Raw genomic sequence first — 19,752 nt, 5'->3', positions numbered from 1 at the left:
ATTTTAAATGTCTTGTTAATTTTAGTAATGATACTTGATGTGAAGTAGCTAGACATATCTCCTTATAGATGCATGCAGTGGCCATTGAATGTTATGACTCGTAATCTGTTAAAAATATTAATTTGTTTATTTGCGTTTAGCATAAGCAGTCACACATTTACATCATAAACATAGCAGTATAAATACTAGTAAAATTACCTAAAATGTTACATTATCTGTTGAAAATTGCAAAACCCACTTTTAATTAGATTTTTTTTATCAAGAAATTGCCTTTTATGGTCAGGCTTTTCTTCAGTTGGATAGGTTCAGTGCAATCCATTTAGAAAGTGTCATTTTCCCTTAAAAAATGGAGGTTAGTGTATTAATAGAAGTATGTATGTGTTTTAATGATTTTATTTATTGTCTGATCGTAATACTCTCTTGTTTCCCAGTTAGTAATTACAATCTGTCTGAATTACAATTATTTTCAATACACATCTTAGCACTCATATTGTTATTCAATAGATAGTTTCTTTTTTACTGAGGCATTGGACAACCACTTTAATCTGAGTAAACCATTTCTTATTTCACTGCTGCAGTATCATAAGCTTTCCCTGCTAGGTATATCTGAATTATGTTTTACGCATAAAGGTGCAATACACTTCAAAGTCACCTTTTTTATTGATGGAACACTTGGTAAACATTTTTTTTAAGTCACCCCCAAAAAAGCCTGCTTCACAAGTCATCACTGGTGATCACAAGGCCATTGGCTATCTGGTTCTCAAGAATCAGCCCCTCCTCGTCCTCCTGCACAAACAATGGAGATAATTAAAATGATCAACAACAAGCATTTTAGGTCTGCACAATATTTTTTCATACAAGGTCTAGGAAATAATTTATTAACCTATTAGATATATTTGCACCATAATTACGCAAAGGATTCATTGTCTACTAAAGGGCATAATGATCAAGTACACTTTATTCCTATTGTTTGGATTAACAGGTCACTCGCCTCATCTCTGGGAATGTAGTCTTTTTCTGTGCTTCTGTACGACACTACATGGATAAGAGTATATACTCTGAAAGGAGAAACCGCACAGTTTAGTTTGAGATTGTAATCATATTCTATTAGTCTTTCTGTCTTTTATTTGGAAATGTCTGTCTTATGCATGTTTGGAAGGTGGTGTTATGTTGATATATCATGTATCATATTGTGTTTGAGAAATGTTTGCCCACCTGTGGTAAAGCATAGCCAGGAACTGCACCACTAGAAGCACAGCAAATGACAAGAGGAACATCAGACTGAGAGGTTCCACCTTCAGGTATTCTCCAGATGATGTGCCATTTGGCCAGATTTTTTCAATCTTGATACTAATCACATCATTTCCAATGGCTTGTAAAAAGAAGGTGGCCACAATCCACAAAACGTTGACGATGAAATACAGAAACACTGCCTGTAAAACAGCAAAAATATCATCATTCTACAAGCCATGTGGGTAAACAAATAGATGGATTTAGAAGAAATTAATATAAAAGCCCACCTTGTTCCGTAGTGACTTCAGTTCCCTTGTCACTTCCTCTTTATGTGCTTTATCATCAACAATTGGTGCAAGGTATCTCTCAAGCAGTTTCTTCCAAAAGTCATGTTCTTCCTGCCAAAATACATAGGGAAACATGGTAGCTATATTTGCCCATTTGTAATATTCATAATCCCTACCTAGATGAGGACAAACACGTTGTTGCGCAACACTGTCTATTATTCAGGTCAGGGGCGGACTCGGACCAGAAATTAGCCCTGGCATTTATAACACACCTGCCGATTATTTTCCTTGAGGGCCCCATTATTAGCCAGATATTTATAATTTTGCGCTAAAAACCCAGGTTAGACAGGCACACTGGGCTAAAAATGGACCAGCCCAACTGTCATTTCAGCCGCCCCTGATTCAGATTATAATTCGAACGGTGGTTATAGAGTACTGAATCTACTTGTTGCTGAAGTCCATTCCAGGCCAAATATGTAGAGAAAACAATGCCTGGAGCTGCATTGATAAGACACCAGGCGATACAATATAACATATAAATACAATATGAATGGTATGTGGCACTCAAGCAAATACCTCAGTCAGTTTCTCCACCTGTGGGGCAATGAGGGTCTTCTCTATGGCTCTTTTCACCCTCCTCTCCAGCCTCTCCATGCGGTTGGTTTTTAGGATCCTCCTGGCGGCCTCGTTAAGGGCGTACTGCAGCTCTTCTAGCTGGCTGTTGCTCAGCACGTCCTCTGGTCCCACCTTGTCCTTCAGCTCTCCGTTCACCGTGTCGGTTAGCATCATCACCAGCTCTTCACACACATCTTCCTGGTTCTTGTTCCTCAGGGTGTAGCGGATCTGCTCCTGAAGGTTCCTTTTCATGTTGGCGTAGGTCAATTTCTTCAGGAACTCTTCCTTGACAGGCTGAACCCAATCTATTTATTGAAAGAATGTTGTGTAGAGATGAGGGTGCTGTTGAGTATAATTCAACTTGCAGTTACAAACTGACTTTTTGTATGTTAGAGGTTACAGCTATACTCTTTAATTGATGTGATCCTTTATCAATAATCATGTCTACAGGTTGCGCATTATTTCACAGGATGTTTCTATTGTTATCTACCTGGTATTGTATGTAGGAAATCAGTGGGTACTTTGATACCAGATGGTGGCTTAAGGTACTTGATTTAATTAAATGTTTTTAATTCATTGGTTATTATGATGTAACTACAATTTTACCATGTAACGTTTCAATAAATGCCTAGTCATTTCTGTACTGTAAGATTAAGTGCTTTCAATTCAAAAGGGTTAGCAAGAAGCAGGTTAGCAAATGGATGGTAAAGATTAGACTTTCATGTACTGAAACACCTACCACTTTGAGGTAGTATTTCTCTTTCTTCCTCGGTGAAGCCACTATAAAGCGAACCATCATAAAGCATATTATCATCATCTTCATTGTCATCTTCAATGCTGGAATAAGCACTCTCCTTTTTAGGAATGCTGTCAACACTGTCATCACTGCTGTGAACAAGATTATGAAAAGTTACAACAGATATAGCACTTCATTTGATAAAAGTTTGTATTAAACAGTATAATGAGCAAGATCCTTTGGGCCTTTGTGAAATATTTTGTGCATGCCTTGTATCAGATTTTGAGTCGCTGTCTTTCTTGGCCAATTTGCTGTCTGAAGACTTTGAAAGTATTCCCTTGTTGTTTTCTTCATTCGGTGCATTATTTATCTCTTTCTTAGTGTTGGCCTGTTGTTCTTTCACCACCTGTTCGGTGACTTGCGTGTTTGGATTGACTGCCTGCTGGAGTTGCTGGAGTAGCAAGTTATCGGTCTCTTGAGTAACTTGTAGTTTCATATCCCAACAGCAGAGTTTGCAGTTGCGATCACAGAGAACATTCTGGGTAATCTTTTCTTCTTTTTCCTTGTTTGTCTCTCGGGTGCCCCATGTGACAATGTGCATGTTCACCAGCGAGTAGATTGTGAGCAAGAGATAACCACTGGGGATACAGATGAAGTACATCAGACCATAGATGATCATGCTGAACTCCTGGGGATGAAGGATGGCAGTTACCAGGTACATGACAGCCATTGACACCAGGAAGAGGCCAGTTGGGGTGATAAATGTGCCCTGCATAGCCATGTCACCTGGGGAACGAATGAAATTAAATGTGACTCGTAACAGTCTGACTTGGCACCAATCAACAATAGTGATGTAAGAGTTAGTGGTAAACTACAGCTTAATCTCAGAACCCAGAACTAAATCAGTTACTTAGGCTGTCATGAGAGACTAAATACAGCTCAATGTCATACAGTATGTTTGGGTGAAAAGAAACTAGAACAAAGTCTACCTGTGGCATATTGATGATAGGTTAACCGACAATGTAAAAATATAGAAATAGTTATGATGATGGGACAGGCAATAACATTTTATTTATCACCAGCCCCCACCCTTTAAAAGATAAGCGGTAGCCTCTATCTTTGCATAAACAACTTGTGGTATGTAGTGAAAAGTCATTGCCAAAGCTTACCGATGATGGCAAAGAAGGATGCTAACATCAGAAAGGCATATAGCACACTCATAATGGCTGCAATGATGATCTGGGCGTTTGGTTTTGCCAAAAAGCAAATTAACATGTAGAAAATAGGTGGGATGACTGCTATGATTATGGACAGGGTTCCTTCAATTTGGAACACAAACTGGAAAGCACCTAAAAGAAAGACAGAAAAAGGGTGAATACTTCCTGGAATGGAGATCTGTATATCCTAGCATATAAGAACAATACCATTTGAACTCATCTTCTCCGCATTACTTTTATGGTTTTATTGAACCAAAGCAAAAGTAATATAGTGCTGTGAAAAAGTATTTGCCCCCTTTCTATTTTCTCTGCTTTTGCATATTTTTGATACAGAATGTTATCAGATCTTCAACCAAAACCTATTATTATGTAAAGGGAACCTGAGTAAACTAATAACACAACAATAAAATACGTATTTAATTTATTTCATAAAAAAAGTTATACAACGCCGAATGCCCGTGTGATAAAGTCATTTCCCCGTTACACTCAATAACTGGTTGTGCCACCTTTAGCTGCAATGACTCCAACCAAACGCTTCCTGTGGTTGTTGATCAGTAAATTTGTCCCACCCTTCCCATTTTGTTCCATGCAGAACTGCTTTAATTCAGCTACATTTGTGGGGTTTCAAGCATGAACTGCTCGTTTCAAGTCCTGCCACAACATCTCAACTGGGATTAGGTCTGGACTTTGACTAGGCCATTCCAAAACTTCAAATGTGTTGCTTTTTAGCCATTTTCATGTAAACTTGATTGTGTGTTTTGGATCATTGTCTTGCTGCTGCATTGTCTTCCAGCTGCGCTTCAGCTTCAACTCACAGACGGATGACCTGACATTCTCCTGTAGAATTCTGATACAGAGCAGAATTCATGGTTCCTTCTACTAAGGCAACTCATCCAGGTCCTGAGGCAGCAAAGTATTCCCAAACCATCACACTACCACCGCCATGCTTGACTGTTTATATAAGGTTCTTACTGTGGAATGGAGTTTTTGGTTTTTGCCAGGCATAATGGGACTGATGTCGTCCAAAAGGTTATACTTTTGACTCATCTGTCCATAGAACATTCTTCCAAGAGTCTTGATGATCATCATTCCAGCTGCTTTTTGGCAAACTTGAGTCAACCTTTTGGGTGTTGCATAACTTTGTTAATTAAATAAATAAAATTAGTATCCATTTGTTTTGTTATTTGTAAACTCAGGTACCCTTTATCTAATATTAGGTTTTCGTGGACATTCAGTGTCAAACATAAAACAAAAATAGAGAAATTCAGAAAGGGAGAAAAAGCTTTTTCACGGCACTGTATACTGTAAATCTGTCATGCTCATGATAATGGACAGACCAAGGCACAGCATGATTTGAGTTCCACATCCTTTTATTAAGTGAGAACTTCTCAACTAAACAAGCAACGAAACGTGACTTCCGTGGTGCAACAAACACAAATAATATCCCACAAAAGCAGGTGGGAACAGGGACACCTTAAGTATGATCCCCAATTAGAGACAACGATAATCAGCTGACTCTAATTGGGAACCATACTCAATCCCAAACATAGAAATAAATCGACTAGAACACCCCCTAGTCACGCCCTGACCTACAACACCATATAGAATCAAGGGCTCTCTATGGTCAGGGCGTGACAAACTCATGGGTTTTCAAACTTGTTTTGCCCAGGGACCCCTGACCAGGCAAACATGGGACCCAGTGACCCCCATCATAAATTAGCAACAAACAAAAGTAAATAAACTGAATAGATTTGGGAGACAGTTTATTTTATTTTGACCTCCCCACTGTTCATTGGAAGAGGAAGTGTAAAGTCTAACATAGTCTATTAGCTAGAAAGGTATCTTGGCGGCATAGGAAACATTTTGCTTTTGTTAAGCACATTTTCTGCAATCTACAAATTATTTCATGGAGCTAAGAGAAAATATTGCAGTTTTAAAGCTGCAATTCTATGCATTTTGCCATGGCTAATGTTGTGTTCCTCTGCTCAAGCATTATAACAAAATCAATGGTCATGTGTCCTGAATGCCCGGTTTTAAAACATTTCTATTCTACCTAACTGTCTGACTGTGTTTGATTGTTAGTTCTCAAAGATGGTATTATTTAAAAAATATGTATAGTTCAATATCTTTTCTGCATGCTTTCTGTTGTTGTTTGTTTTTGGTCACCTAAGTTAACACTGAAACTTTTTTTCCATCCCAAAATGTAATTTTCTATATCAGTAATTAACTCCAATGACTGTAATTTCCTCCATATTAAAGGGATAGTTTGAGATTTTGGCAATGAAGCATTTTATCTACTTCCCCAGAGTTTGATGGACAGGAACAGCTAGCATGTTAACTGTTCATTGTGCTAATGCTAGTTAGCTACCTCCTCGTGAAACTATCTTCCTTCATGCTGGACACAGACGTAAAAATGGTATCTAAGGTGATATTCTGTTGCAGCCAGCGATATTCATAAAATATATTTTATTCACAAAAAGACCCCCCAAATATTTTTTCTAACATAAAAACTAAATCGCAGACCCCTGCAGTACCTCCACGGACCACAGTTTGAAACCCCCTGCTTTAACTGATGGGTAGACATACTTTATGGTTATACCTTTAGCCCTGTGCCCTAAAATGTTAACTTTACTTTACTAATTGTTTAGAGTGTAAGATGTTGGGGGGTGTTAAGCTGACATATGGATTGTTTTAAGATGGTCATACTATGGATAATTTAATATTGATTTAGGCCTTTACTACTAAAGCCCATAGAAACGCATTGAATAACACATTCATAAATGTTTGTGAGAGTGTCCCTTTCCATAGAGTGGTTATAATAGTTTGTAGGTCAAACTGCAGGTGTGGAGGTGCGACACTGGCGGATGCGGTGGATTTAGACGCATTCAATGCAAAAAACCCAGATATCTCTAGTTTAAGCTGACAGATTTTGACGGGTATTTTTTTGTTACGTAATGTAGATTGACGCACCAGTTTTTAAGGGAGTAAGTGGTATATCTGCTTTAACCACAGCTCTAGTTATTCTAGGTCATACAGTATAATCGGTATTCATAAACATTAATTTCCAAGAAATAACCAAACAAGTACAATGTGAGATTGGTGCCCACCTGCTATCATCAGAGAAACGGAGGCAGGGCCAAGAATGGAGGAGCTGACAGTGAATATCTGGTAGAAGATGTAGAGCCTGGAGATAGAAGAGTTCCTCTTGACTGTCTCATTGCCGCTGTGCAGGAGGTCCAGGGTGTTGGCTAGAGTGGAGGGCCCCCAGCGACGCCTCTGGTTATAGAACTCTTTGAACTCCTGAGGGGAGTTGGTGTAGGCGTCTGACGCAGCGTTGTACTCCACTCTCCAGCCCTGCTGGAGGAGCAGGGTGCACAGCCAGCGGTCCTCACCTAGCCAGGAAGAGGGAAGATACATGAAAGTCAATGTACAAATCAGGTCCTAGGACAGGTGCACACCATAATGATTATCTCTAGGGAACACTTAATCGGCTTGCAAATATGTATTGCACCCTTGGTCGATTGAAGCCAACAGAGATAGTTCAAGGAACTGTCATAATAATACTTTCTATGAACCACCTGTGTAAAGGCTGATATCGACAATCAAGTGTTGTTGATGAGAGAATAAGAAAGTAGTCACCTTGATCATATTGAACGTACTCAGAGGCTCTAGTTGCAGTGGTGGTATATCTCTTGAGCACATTGTCATCCATCAGAGCTGATCCCCTGAACAAGCTGAAGCATCCAGGACTGCAGAGGACTGAACCAAAAACGTGCTCAGCTGTTTTCTGGAGCCAGTGACCAACAGCGTACTCAAATTTCTGATACCACACCATTGGACCTACAATAGAATACAATGCACGTTAAATCTTTTGTCTTGCCCATTCACCCTCTAAATGACACACATACACAATCCATGCCACAATTGTCTCAAGACTTAAACATCTTTCTTCTACCTGTTTCTTCCTCTTCATCTACAGTGATTGAAGTGGATTTAACAAGTGACGTCAGTTAGGGATCATATCTTTCACCTGGATTCACCTGGTCAGTCTGTCATGGAAGAGCAGGTGTTCCTAATGTTTTGTACACTCAGTGTATATGCCAGACATAGCAATGTCTGAGTGGACCACCTAAATATTTGGTAAAGCTTTACTCACCCATTCCTGTTGGATGGATTCTTCCGCATGCAGCACCCACATTGCCGTACTTTCGAAGTCGATCCACCAGTAAGATCAGAGCTGCGGGGTGGAAGTCTGTATCCCCATCCAGAGCCATGATGTAGGTATTGTCATCAGATATGTGTTTTCTCTTACTGTCATTGTCATGCTGTGGCAACAGGAAACTCTCCCCATCCAATGATATTAGACTGGCACGGCAAGGATTATTCTGTCTCTGTACAAGACCCACAAAAGATATCATACACATTAATTTAGGAAAACCATGGACACCAGGGGCTGTCTACTGATTTAAATTAGCATTAAATATATTACATACCGTTATCTTTTGAGGATTCTTGACAATGTATCCTTTCCACCCAAGCAGATAGTACAGGTACATGATCTGAAAGACATGTCAGATGCAAACCTATAAACATTAGATTTTCCTGAAGTGTTTCCATTCTATAACCAGAAAGCAATTGCAAGATATACATATATTCTTCAAGAAATGTAATTAAAGTATGTTAACATATAGGAATATTGAACATATTAAATATTGAAAATCATCCCACCCACCTGTGACCATCTTTTCTTGTTTCGGATCAGCTGTTTGTCTTTCAGATGAAAATACAGCATGTTTCCCTCTGGCATCACAAACATTAATCGCCCACCATATGGAGTCTCAATAATTGACACATCATCAGGCTCCTTATTGGTGAATACCCTGAAATACACAAGCATTCAAGATTCATTATAATACAGTTTGCAGTCTTTGGATTTATAGAATTGTCAGTTGTAGTGAATGCGTCATTACGCGTGCTTGTGCTCATTAATTGACTCTATTGGTTCGGTTATATGGAACAAAGATCAAAGAAAAACAAAATATCCACTTACCTGTATACCTCTATGACCACATGAATGAGATCGGTCACATATTCGTTGACAAACTTTTTGCCTGTCTCCTTTTCTATCATGAATGCGTCATCTACAAATATGTGGCATTCAAAGTCAAAAACATCTTTATGTTCCTCTTTTGGGTCACCTCTGTACCGGTCCAACCTGAAACCATCAAGACACATATGATTACATAAAGTCAGATTTTTCTGCTTAAAACCTGTTAAGGCTAGGGCAGAATACTGCCCCTGTTGGTGAAATGCGTGCCCATAGTAAACAGAAAAAAAATCTGTAAAAAATTGCTAATATATGCATATAATAAATATTATTGAATAGAAAACACTCTAAAGCTTCTAAAACCGTTTAAATTATGTCTGTAAGTAAAGCAGAACTCTCAGGGCACTCATTCTCCCAAACTCTCTCTTGTCATCCAAAAAGTTGGCCCAACTTTGACGTCATCGCCCCCACCCTTCCCAAGCACCTACGGTCCTGGGAACAGTTCCTATGCCTTCAGCGCGGTGTCCGCTTTCAATGGGGCTTCTCATTGTGTGAATCGCGCGCTCACGAGATTAATGACGGCCGAATCCTTTCGGTCGCGCGAGAGCAATCTGCGCCTGTGCTGTCTTTCTTTCAAGATTGATTAAACGATGCGTGTGTTTCTCTTTGTCCTGAGAATTGCGGTGAAGCTATATAGCATGCTAACGCTGTGTTCTGAACCAAGTTTGACAAGTTTAGTCGACATATAATATGTAATTTCGACGTTTTGGTGCGAACTAACTTTACTTTTTGGCTGCATTTCAACCGAAATATGTCGTGTTTGATAACCGAAAGACACAGACTTCAAAACTAAAGCTGTTTTTGGTAAGTATAAACCCTTCCAGGTCTTCTGATGGAAGAACAGCAAAGGTAAGGGAACATTTATGTGTTAAATTTGGGTTTCTGTGGAGGAGCCAAAATGCTAATTCCTGAGCGCCGACTCACATTATAGCCTAGTGAACGAAATCTGTAAAGTTAAAAATAAATGTAACACAGCTGTTTTATTAAGAAGAAGTGTATCTTTCTAAGTATATGTAGAACATGTATATTTAGTCAACGTTTATGATGTGTATTTCTGTTATCTGGCAGAGTTACCATAATTTCTCCAGGCATTGTTGTAGCATTTTTTAGCCATGACCTTCTATGTAAACCGTGATTTATGGATATAATTAGCATATTATTGAAAAAAACAAATGTACTGTATAACATGTCCTATTCCTGTCATCTGATGAAGATTTTCAAAAGGTTAGTGAATTATTTTACTTTTAATCCTGCTTTTGTGATTGCATCTATTGTTCTACAAAATGGCTATGTAAATTAGCCTATCTTTGGTGGTGGTTTGACATAAATATGTGCTATGTTTTCGCCGTAAAACATTTTAGAAATCTGACTTGGTGGCTAGATGAACAAGGTGTTTATCTTTCATTTGAGCTATTGGACTTGTTAATGTGTGGAGGTTAAATATTTCTAAGAATATTTTTTGCGTTCTGTGTGCTACTGTGTCAGTTGAGCAGTGGGGGAAGGTGCCCTAGCGGGACGTGTGGTGCCAAGTAGTTTTAACATTATGATCGCCTCCTTATCATTCGTTCTATTTTCTGAAAGTCTTTTGGCCCCATACAACTGATATGGAACGCATTTTACATAATGTTTGTGATACAAATTATATCTTGTGATGCAGCAAAGAGTTTGTCTGTACAAACATGTTTACACAAACATTTTACAGTATCACAACAACTCTTGTTTACTTGTTTTTGTTCAGAAAAACTCTGCCAAATGTGTTTGTGCCAAAAGGCTTCATGAGTTATACAACTTGAGTGTGTACGGGGCCATTGTTTTGTGTTGTATACAAGAGGCCTCTGCTTTACCTGAACATGGATGTCAGGATCTTCAACATCTCATCATAGGTCTCATGCCACATTGTTGCACAGAGGTAAATGACACAATTTTCCACGTCATCAACAACACTACTGTAAAATGAAAAGCATTGGGAAAGTGTGAGAACTTGTTTGGATGGATGTGGAGAGAGAGAACTGTTTCTAATCATGTTAATGTCAGTGAGTATATTTCAGCACAATTCCACTGAGTCTCTGTGTTTTATAGTACATTGTCGGTAAAACTAAACAATACGTCTATTTGCACTGTTGCAATGTGAAGTATTGGACCACATGGACTTAATCAATTAAAAAGCAGAATCTTGCCTCTCTTGGTTCCTCGTTCGTACAACCTTCATCTTGGTGTTCAGAAGCAGAGACAGGTCGATGAAGGCAGACTCATATAGGCGTCGCACAAACAGCTCAGTTGTGCGCTCGATCCTCTGGACCCTGAAGTTCCACACGTAGTAGGTGCATGTGATGAGCCCGAGCCACATGCAAATCCCCTCCAGCGCAAGTAGGGAGAAAGGCCAGGTCCAGTAATGGCTGCTCAAAGAAGTCCTGCAGATGCTCTTGGTGATCTCCAGCATCACAACTGTGCTAGTGTTCTTTGTGCTTAGTTCAACTAGGCTCGAGCAAAAGTCTGTGATAGAAGTTGTGTCGGCCCCAGCTAGGTCTTCAGATTGCGTTAGGAAAAGGATCATGCCGAGGATAAGAACGGCAGGCCCAGTGAAGCAGACAGGGAAGGCGAAGCTCATTCGCACAGAGTGGATCTTACAAGCCACCACCCCAAACCAATGGCATGCAGCAGAGAAAAAGGCTTGAAGGAAAAGGAGAATAAGACCAATATCAAGTGTCTCTCTATGCCTTGCAATTGTATTTTCATCATCATCTGCCTTAGCAGTGAAATCAAAATCTGACCATACAATGTTTTCCTGTATCAACACGTGGTAGATGAGGTACACAGCAGCAATGACTACTATCCTTAAGAGGCTGGATATCACAAACACAAAGTCTCTGAAGGTGTCCAACTCAGTCAGCATTTCTTGCATGTTGTTGCTCGCCTGCACTGGGTTTTCCCACCAGGTCAGAGAAACCAAAAAGGATGCAAAAACTGCAATGCCAACATACCAATAACAGTCATCTTCCTGGCCTGATACAAAAGAGGATACTCGAACGTAATAGTCTGCCCCAAGGAGAAAGTAGCCAGTCAGGACAAGCATAAGAGAACAAATGGGGAAGATGATCTTCCAGTTCTCTCTCTGCAGGCGAAATGCTATCTGTAGGACAGAGGAAAGCATGCAGACTCCCCCAGAGATGAACAGGTTTGTGAGTACATCAAACTGGGGCATCACTACCAGCACCAGGATGGAGGTCCCAAGAGACACCAAGCATTCAATGCCACACACCTGAAAGATATAGATTTCAATTTGTATTGACAGCAAGCAATTCAAGGAGCAATTAAGAGTTACAAAGATCACCAAGGAGTCAAATTGTGTAGTATTTCACAGTGTCAACTTACAATTCCCATAGTTCTCATGTTTGGCGGAACAAAGTTCTTGAAAGCGCATTTCCACAGTGACTTGAGGAACACGAGCAGGTTGGGCACCACCAAAGAGCACACCAGCATGAGCACGTAGTATTGTCTTTCCTTGGGAGTCCTAGTTGATGTGGGGCTTGAGAGTGTGGATAGAACGAGCAGAGAGCCCTGCAGATTGTATGTAAACACAACTGACATCAGACTTTTTATATTATAAAATCAAAGGTGACTGACTGAATTAATTAATTTAGACACTGATCTACACAGGGTTGGGTAATAGCTGATTACATGTAATCAGTTACATGTAATCAGATTTCAAATATAATAATACTGGAATCCATGATGTTACTTTCAAAAATATTGTAATCAGATTACATATACTTAAAAAAAATATATATATATATATATAAATGATTTTTTCTTGGATTACTTTTAAATTCAGAAAGGACATAGGCAAAAATACATTATGACACCTTTCTGTTTTCTCAATTACATTAAATTCAGCACTGAAACAAGGCTCAAGTTTAAGTTTGTTCCATCTGAGTGAGTCTGACCACAAGTCAGAGACCACTATGATGACACATCAAATGCGTTTGATGAGCTCTATTTGTCTTCTTCTAAAGCCTCTTAAGGGGAAAGTAATCAAAAAGTAAATTAATGTAGTCAGATTACGTTACTGAGTTTGGGTAATCCAAAAGTTATATTACTGATAACAATTTTGGACAGGTAACTAGTAACTGTAAAGGATTACATTTAGAAAGTAACTTACTCAACCCTGAAACTACATAGTGAGTGTGAACATTTCCTTCATAGTATTTTGACTTCACAAGGAGAATGTTTGCAGTGTACATGTTAGAGAGAAGAACAGATAGGAGAGTACAAAGTGTCTAGGGTACAGTCATGTCATAAATTCTCTCCACATGTGCCCATGGAGATGGCAATACCAGCTGAGACGGTAAGGGGAAACGTACAAGAGGCTTTAATTAGTATCACTTCTGTCAATGGAAACATTATTAATTTAGTTCGAAAAAATCGATTGCTCAGTCGTTGTCATGCATGGACTACAGTATCACATAAATAATATATGTGGATATAGACCAGTGGAGGCTGCTGAGGGGAGAACGGCTCATAATAATGGCTGGAACGGAGCGAATGAATGGCAACAAACCATGTGTTTGATGTATTTGATACCATTCAACTTATTCTGTTCCAGCCATTACCACAAGCCCGTCCTCCCCAATTAAGATGCCACCAACCTTCTATGGCGACAGGGTAGCCTAGTGGTTAGAGCGTTGGACTAGTAACTGGAAGGTTGCAAATTCAAAACCCCCGAGCTGACAAGGTACAAATCTGTCGTTCTGCCCCTGAACAGGCAGTTAACCCACTGTTCCTAGGCCATCATTGAAAATAAGAATTTGTTCCTAACTGACTTGCCTAGTAAAATATGGACATAACATATTTATATATACCCTCTCATTAAAGACAGTCATGAGTTTTGTCTCATTTAGAACCCATACCACTTCCCTTGTAAATTATTGATCAATGCTGATGTGGGTAAGGGAACGGTGGGCCCAGTGAAGCAGACAGGGAAGGCGAAGCTCATTCGCATAGAGTAGATCTTACAAGCCACCACCCCAAACCAATGGCATGCAGCAGAAAAAAAGGCTTGGAGGACAAAAGACAATAAGACCAATATCAAGTGTCTCTCTATGCCTTACAATTGTTTTTTCATCGTCATCTGCCTTAGCAGTGAAATCAAAATCTGACCATACAATGTTTTCCTGTATCAACACGTGGTAGATGAGGTACACAGCAGCAATGACTACTGTCCTTAAGAGGCTGGATATCACAAACACAAAGTCTCTGAAGGTGTCCAACTCATCATTTCTTGCATGTTGTTACTCACCTGCACTGGGTTTTCCCACCAGGTCAGAGAAACCAAAAAGGATGCAAAAACTGCGATGTCAACATACCAATAACAGACTTTTTCCACATTTTGCTACATTACAGCCTTATTCTAAAATGTATTAAATAGTTGTTTCCCCTCATCAATCTACACACAATACCCCATAATGACAAAGCAAAGGTTTTTAGAAATGTTTGCTAATTTATAAAAAATTTAAATAAAAAAAATCACATTTACATAAGTATTCAGACCCTTTGCTCAGTACTTTATTGAAGCACCTATGGCAGTGATTACAGCATCACGACTTCTTGGGTATGACGCTACAAGCTTGGCACACCTGTATTTGGGGAGTTTCTCCCATTCTTCTCTGCAGATCCTCTCAAGCTCTGTCAGGTTGGATGAAGAATGTTGCTGCACAGCTATTTTCAGGTCTCTCCAGAGATCGATCAAGTTCTAGTCCAGGCTCTGGATGAGCCACTGAAGGACATTCAGTACAAAGACTTGTACTGAAGCCACTCCTACATTGTCTTAGCTGTATGCTTAGGGTCGTTGTCCTGTTGGAAGGTGAATCTTCGCCCCAGTCTGAGTTCCTGAGTGCACTGGAGCAGGTTTTCATCAAGGATCTCGCTGTACTTTGCTCCGTTCATCTTTCCCTCGATCCTGACTGGTCTCCCAGTCCCTGCTGCTGAAAAACATCCCCACAGCATGACGCTGCCACCACCATGCTTCAGCGTAGGGATGGTGCCAAGTTTCCTCCTGTTGTGGTGCTTGACATTCAGGTCAAAGAGTTCAATCGTGTTTTCATCAGACCAAATAATCTTGTTTCTCATGGTCTGAATGGCAAACTCCAAGAAGGCTGTCATGTGCGTTTGCTGAGGAGTGGCTTCTGTCTGGCCACTCTACCATAAACGCCTGATTGTGCTACAGAGATGGTTGTCCTTCAGGAAGGTTCTCCCATCTCCACAGAGGAATTCTAGAGCTTTGTCCGAGTTGCCTTTGGGTTCTTGGTCACCTCTCTGACAAATTAAGTTGTAGAAACATCTCAAGGATTATCAATGGAAACAGGATGCACCTGAGCTCAATTTTGAGTCTCATAGCAAAGGGTCTGAATACTTTTGTAAATATTGTCTTTCTTTTTTTGTTGCAAAAATGTAGATAAAACTGTTTTTGCTTTGCCATTATGGGGTATTGTGTGTAGATTACTGAGAAAAATATATATTTAATCCATTTTAGAATATGGCTGTAACGTAACAAAATGTGGAAGAAGTCAAGGGTCTGAATACTTTCCCAAAGGCATTGTATCTGATATGGTATGGATTCGATATACATTAAAGGGATAGTTTACCCAAATTACACAATTACATATTGGTTTCCTTACCCTGTAAGCAGTCTATGTAAGCATTCTACGGACAAGGTAGATGTCTGACAACAATCCATGATTTGTTTTAATTTCCCTGGCACTGTTCCACATGCTAACATTTTAGCATTTGTGGCACAAATCCCATTAAATCATTCAAGTCATGGGACCGAAATTTGGACATGATGTGTGAAAAAATGCTAATATCTGTCCCATTACTTAAATGGGATTTCTGCCGCAAATGCTAAAACATTAGCATATGGAAACAGTGCCAGGGAAACTAAGCCAAATCATGTATTGCTGCCATACCTTATCCATAGACTGATTACAGGATAAAGGAAACCAATGTGTTATTTTGTAATTTGGGTGAACTATTCCTTTAAAATATGATTATAAGATGACATCACAGGAGGTATTATGCTTGAATGTGTTGATCCAGTAGTTGCCAGGTTCAGGGTGCTGGTCCCTAATTGTGGCTCACCTTGCTGATGACAGCACTGGACAGGACCATTATCCCCACGAACCCTGCCACCAGGTGCTGGAACAACTCAAAGCATCTTCTCTTCTCCTCTTTCTCAGCACCAATGGGATTCAACTGGAATGGATCCCAGGTGTCCCTGTGACAGTATCGAAAACAATTTCAAACATTTAGTTAAAACTGTTTTTACTGATTCATAAACCATCCTTAAAACGTGAACTGGAAGTCTTTATAAACCCTTTATAAACTGTTACTTTATATATCTAACTTGAAGATATGTTATATTAAAGGAAGTCCAGTGGCACAAGTGAATCACAAGTGGCATTAAACAATATCCATTTTCAAGTGTGTGGCAGGCAAAGATGACAATATATTAGGCACTATTGAATCATTGGAAATGGGACTGTTGATGGGGTATAGTAGATACTGACAACTGCATACCCCAGTCTACATATATCTAATGAGCTTTGGCTTTGAAACATCCAAACACACCCAACCCAATTGTGACCATCCCTACAAGTTGAATCACCCTAATTAAGATAAGACCATTCTCCATTATATTAACCTTATGTAAACTATTGCTTATACAAGCTTTGTGGGCTAAGTGTCATCTCTACCAGGCTTACTGAAAGAAACTGATTTGAAGAGGGAACCAGATGTTGATAATCTTGTGTCAAATAATTCATCTGAATAGACTGTTGATTATGATGTAGCTCAGTGGTTCCCAACCTGGCCACCTATAACATAGGCCTGATCATAAGCCTTACACCTATATTTGTAGGCTATTATTCACCCTAAAACATGAATGTATTGCAAATCATCTGTCATGCTCGTTTGAATGAGTCTCAAAATACTTATTGTAAGCATAATGTAGTAATGAATAATACCTTGTCAGATCTCTTTGTTTTTTCATTCCTATTGATATGCTTATCAGACAAAAATCTCATAAGAAGCATTTGGGAAGGAATTAAACCTTGCTTCCTTAAAACACTGGTTCCATGTCATTTCAACAACAAAAACAACAATTAAATGTGATGAGGTTGAATCAACATGGAACATAGATTTGCAAAAAGTCATCAGCATAAGAAATTTTTGTCTGTTTTTCACCCAACTTGCAACCTAAATCCAATGATATGGTGAAATTTGTTGTGGATTTCAAATTGAATTCACACGAGTTGACAACTCAACCAAATGTAAATCAAAACTAGTGGGTTGTAATGTACACTGAATGCACAAAACATTAGGAACACCTTCCTAACATTGAGTTACACTCTCTTTTGCCCTCAGAACAGCCCCAATTCGTCGGGACATGGACTCTACAATGTGTCGAAAATGTTCCACAAGGATGCTGGCCCATGTTGAGTCCAATGCTTATCACAGTTGTGTCAAGTTGGCTGGATGTCCTTTGGTTGGTAGACCATTCTTGATACACACAGCTGTTGGTCGTGAAAAACCCAGCAGCATTGCAGTTCTTGACACACTCAAACCAGTTCGCCTGGCACCTACTGCCATACCCCACTCAAAGGCACTTAAATATTTTGTCTTGCCCATTCACCCTCTGAATGGCACACACACAGTCTCAAGGCTTAAAAATCCTTCTTTAACCCATCTCCTCCCCTTCATCTACACTGATTGAAGTGGACTTGTTTCCTATGCATAGTCACTTCGCCCCCACCTACATGTACAGATTACCTCAACTAGCCTGTACCCCTGCACACTGACTCGGTACCGGTGCACCCTGTATATAGCCTAGTTATTGTTATTGTGTTACTTTTTATTATTACTTTTTATTTTAGCCTACTTGGTAAATATTTTCTTGTTCTTGAACTGCGCTGTTGGTTAAGGGCTTGTAAGTAAGCATTTCACGGTAAAGTCTGCACTTGTTGTATGTGGCGCATGTGGCAAATAAAGTTTGATTTGATTTAACAAATGACATCAATAAGGGATCATAGCTTTCACCTGGATTCACCTGGTCAGTCTGTGTCATGTTCCTAATGTTTTGCGCACTCAGTGTATATCTTCAAAACAAAATGCTCATTACCGTCCAAATAATGGTCAATTATATCTGTCATTGGACATGGTATAGTTGTATCATGATATGTTGTATTACCTCTATTTAGTATGATTTCAGTATAGGTAGAATATTTTCAATTTATGGAATCATTTCATTTTTTTCTACAGAGCTAATTATTTTCAGGATCAGGCCCTGTGAATCCTAACAGTTTTGCCTGAAATTATTCCCACATTCCATCTGAATTTATTTATTTTAGATGACTAAAACGTACCTGTGCCTCCCTTCCCTTTTCCTCCCTCTGAATTTGAGCTCCTCCATGTTTCCCCGTCCTTAGTGGTAGAGCTTAGTAGTCCTTAGTAGCAGTCCATTTACTGAGGTACTAAGGTATTGATATGCCTACATTTACTTTAATCAACTACCACTGTCTGCAACGCCTCGCCCCTCCCTCGTTTACTGCTCATTAGCCATAAAGAGGTACAAGGATCATAAGTAAAGACACTTTAACATCTTTATTATCGCCCACGGAAATGAATGAAACAAGAATGAAACAAGAAATGTGGCATTATGAGGTGTCTTTTTGTTTGCCTTTATGACAGTGTACATGTGAAAGGTTGATTTACATGTTGTATGTGCAAAATTAAAGACCTCAAAGATTTACATGTCTTCAGTGGGGCAATTTGTTTACCAAGATGAGTTACATAGCAACAATGTTTTGAGAATATGTTTGATATCCTAGAGAGTTCAGAGGGGTTATTTAATTGTTCATGTGTACAGTAATCAATTATAAAAAATTTAAAAATCCTGCCAAGGATGTAGGACATAAGAAAGTGAAGACCTTTTTGATTTAACAAAACAATTTAAGTTATTAGAGCAATCAAAATGTCTGAATTGACTTTATCCATTATACCCAGACATGACAAAGTAGATTTTCTTCTATTCTTGACTGGCCAAGGTTAAGCATTCAACCTCAGGGATAGTTAATATAGTTAGTTATAGTCATTCCTTTTTTTTAATAAATAGTTTTTATGTCATTTATTTCACATTTATTCATCCAAGTTAGACTCTTTAGATATATATTTTTTAAAGATTTTTATGATTTTCAACTGAATTACAAATACAGGGACGCACTTTACAAACTTACTACGGTATCACAGATCATTAGCATGGAACCCAAAATATCCCTGTATTTGTTCACTCAGAAGAATCTGAGAGGGCAATATGACCCCTTGGCCGATGTGCCAGGTTTAGCTGATACAGTGCCTTGCGAAAGTATTTCGACCCCCTTGAACTTTGCGACCTTTTGCCACATTTCAGGCTTCAAACATAAAGATATAAAACTGTATTTGTTTGTGAAGAATCAACAACAAGTGGGACACAATCATGAAGTGGAACGACATTTATTGGATATTTCA

General features: G+C 39.2%; 1 protein-coding gene across 2 annotated transcripts; it reads right to left on the bottom strand.

Annotated features, from left to right (window-relative positions):
* Nucleotides 1-104: 104 nt before the first annotated feature.
* LOC109898911 (chitin synthase chs-2) lies at nucleotides 105-18,721 on the bottom strand. Of its 2 annotated transcripts, none has more exons than XM_020493968.2 (19): nucleotides 18,612-18,721; nucleotides 16,330-16,465; nucleotides 12,568-12,753; nucleotides 11,373-12,454; nucleotides 11,040-11,141; nucleotides 9,139-9,303; nucleotides 8,821-8,968; nucleotides 8,582-8,647; nucleotides 8,245-8,479; nucleotides 7,728-7,928; nucleotides 7,196-7,480; nucleotides 4,041-4,220; nucleotides 3,141-3,657; nucleotides 2,875-3,023; nucleotides 2,097-2,440; nucleotides 1,521-1,631; nucleotides 1,216-1,433; nucleotides 992-1,058; nucleotides 105-786 (listed from the first exon to the last, which is right to left on the bottom strand). In XM_020493968.2, exons 1-19 carry the CDS (start codon nucleotides 18,656-18,658, stop codon nucleotides 715-717), a joined length of 4,311 nt encoding a protein of 1,436 aa, XP_020349557.1. In that variant the 5' UTR covers nucleotides 18,659-18,721; the 3' UTR covers nucleotides 105-714. The 2 variants fall into 2 exon arrangements, with proteins under 2 accessions (XP_020349557.1, XP_031691303.1); XM_031835443.1 differs by having other exon boundaries at nucleotides 112-786; nucleotides 2,875-3,020.
* Between the last annotated feature and the right edge of the window lie 1,031 nt (nucleotides 18,722-19,752).

The sequence above is a fragment of the Oncorhynchus kisutch genome, linkage group LG11, assembly GCF_002021735.2.
Source record: "Oncorhynchus kisutch isolate 150728-3 linkage group LG11, Okis_V2, whole genome shotgun sequence".
NCBI lineage: Eukaryota > Metazoa > Chordata > Actinopteri > Salmoniformes > Salmonidae > Oncorhynchus > Oncorhynchus kisutch.
The sequence above is the reverse complement of the archived record's forward strand: the minus strand, read 5'-3'. Positions and strand labels throughout refer to the sequence as shown.

Bases quoted from the DNA above. Each gene is read 5' to 3' on its own strand.
- LOC109898911 (XM_020493968.2), bottom strand. From the start codon at position 18,658: ATGGAGGAGCTCAAATTCAGAGGGAGGAAAAGGGAAGGGAGGCACAG. The intron at 16,466-18,611 runs GTACGTTTTAGT...ATACTGTCACAG, and splicing joins AAAAGGGAAGGGAGGCACAG to GGACACCTGGGATCCATTCC. The intron at 12,455-12,567 runs GTAAGTTGACAC...TATATCTTTCAG, and splicing joins ACATGAGAACTATGGGAATT to GTGTGTGGCATTGAATGCTT.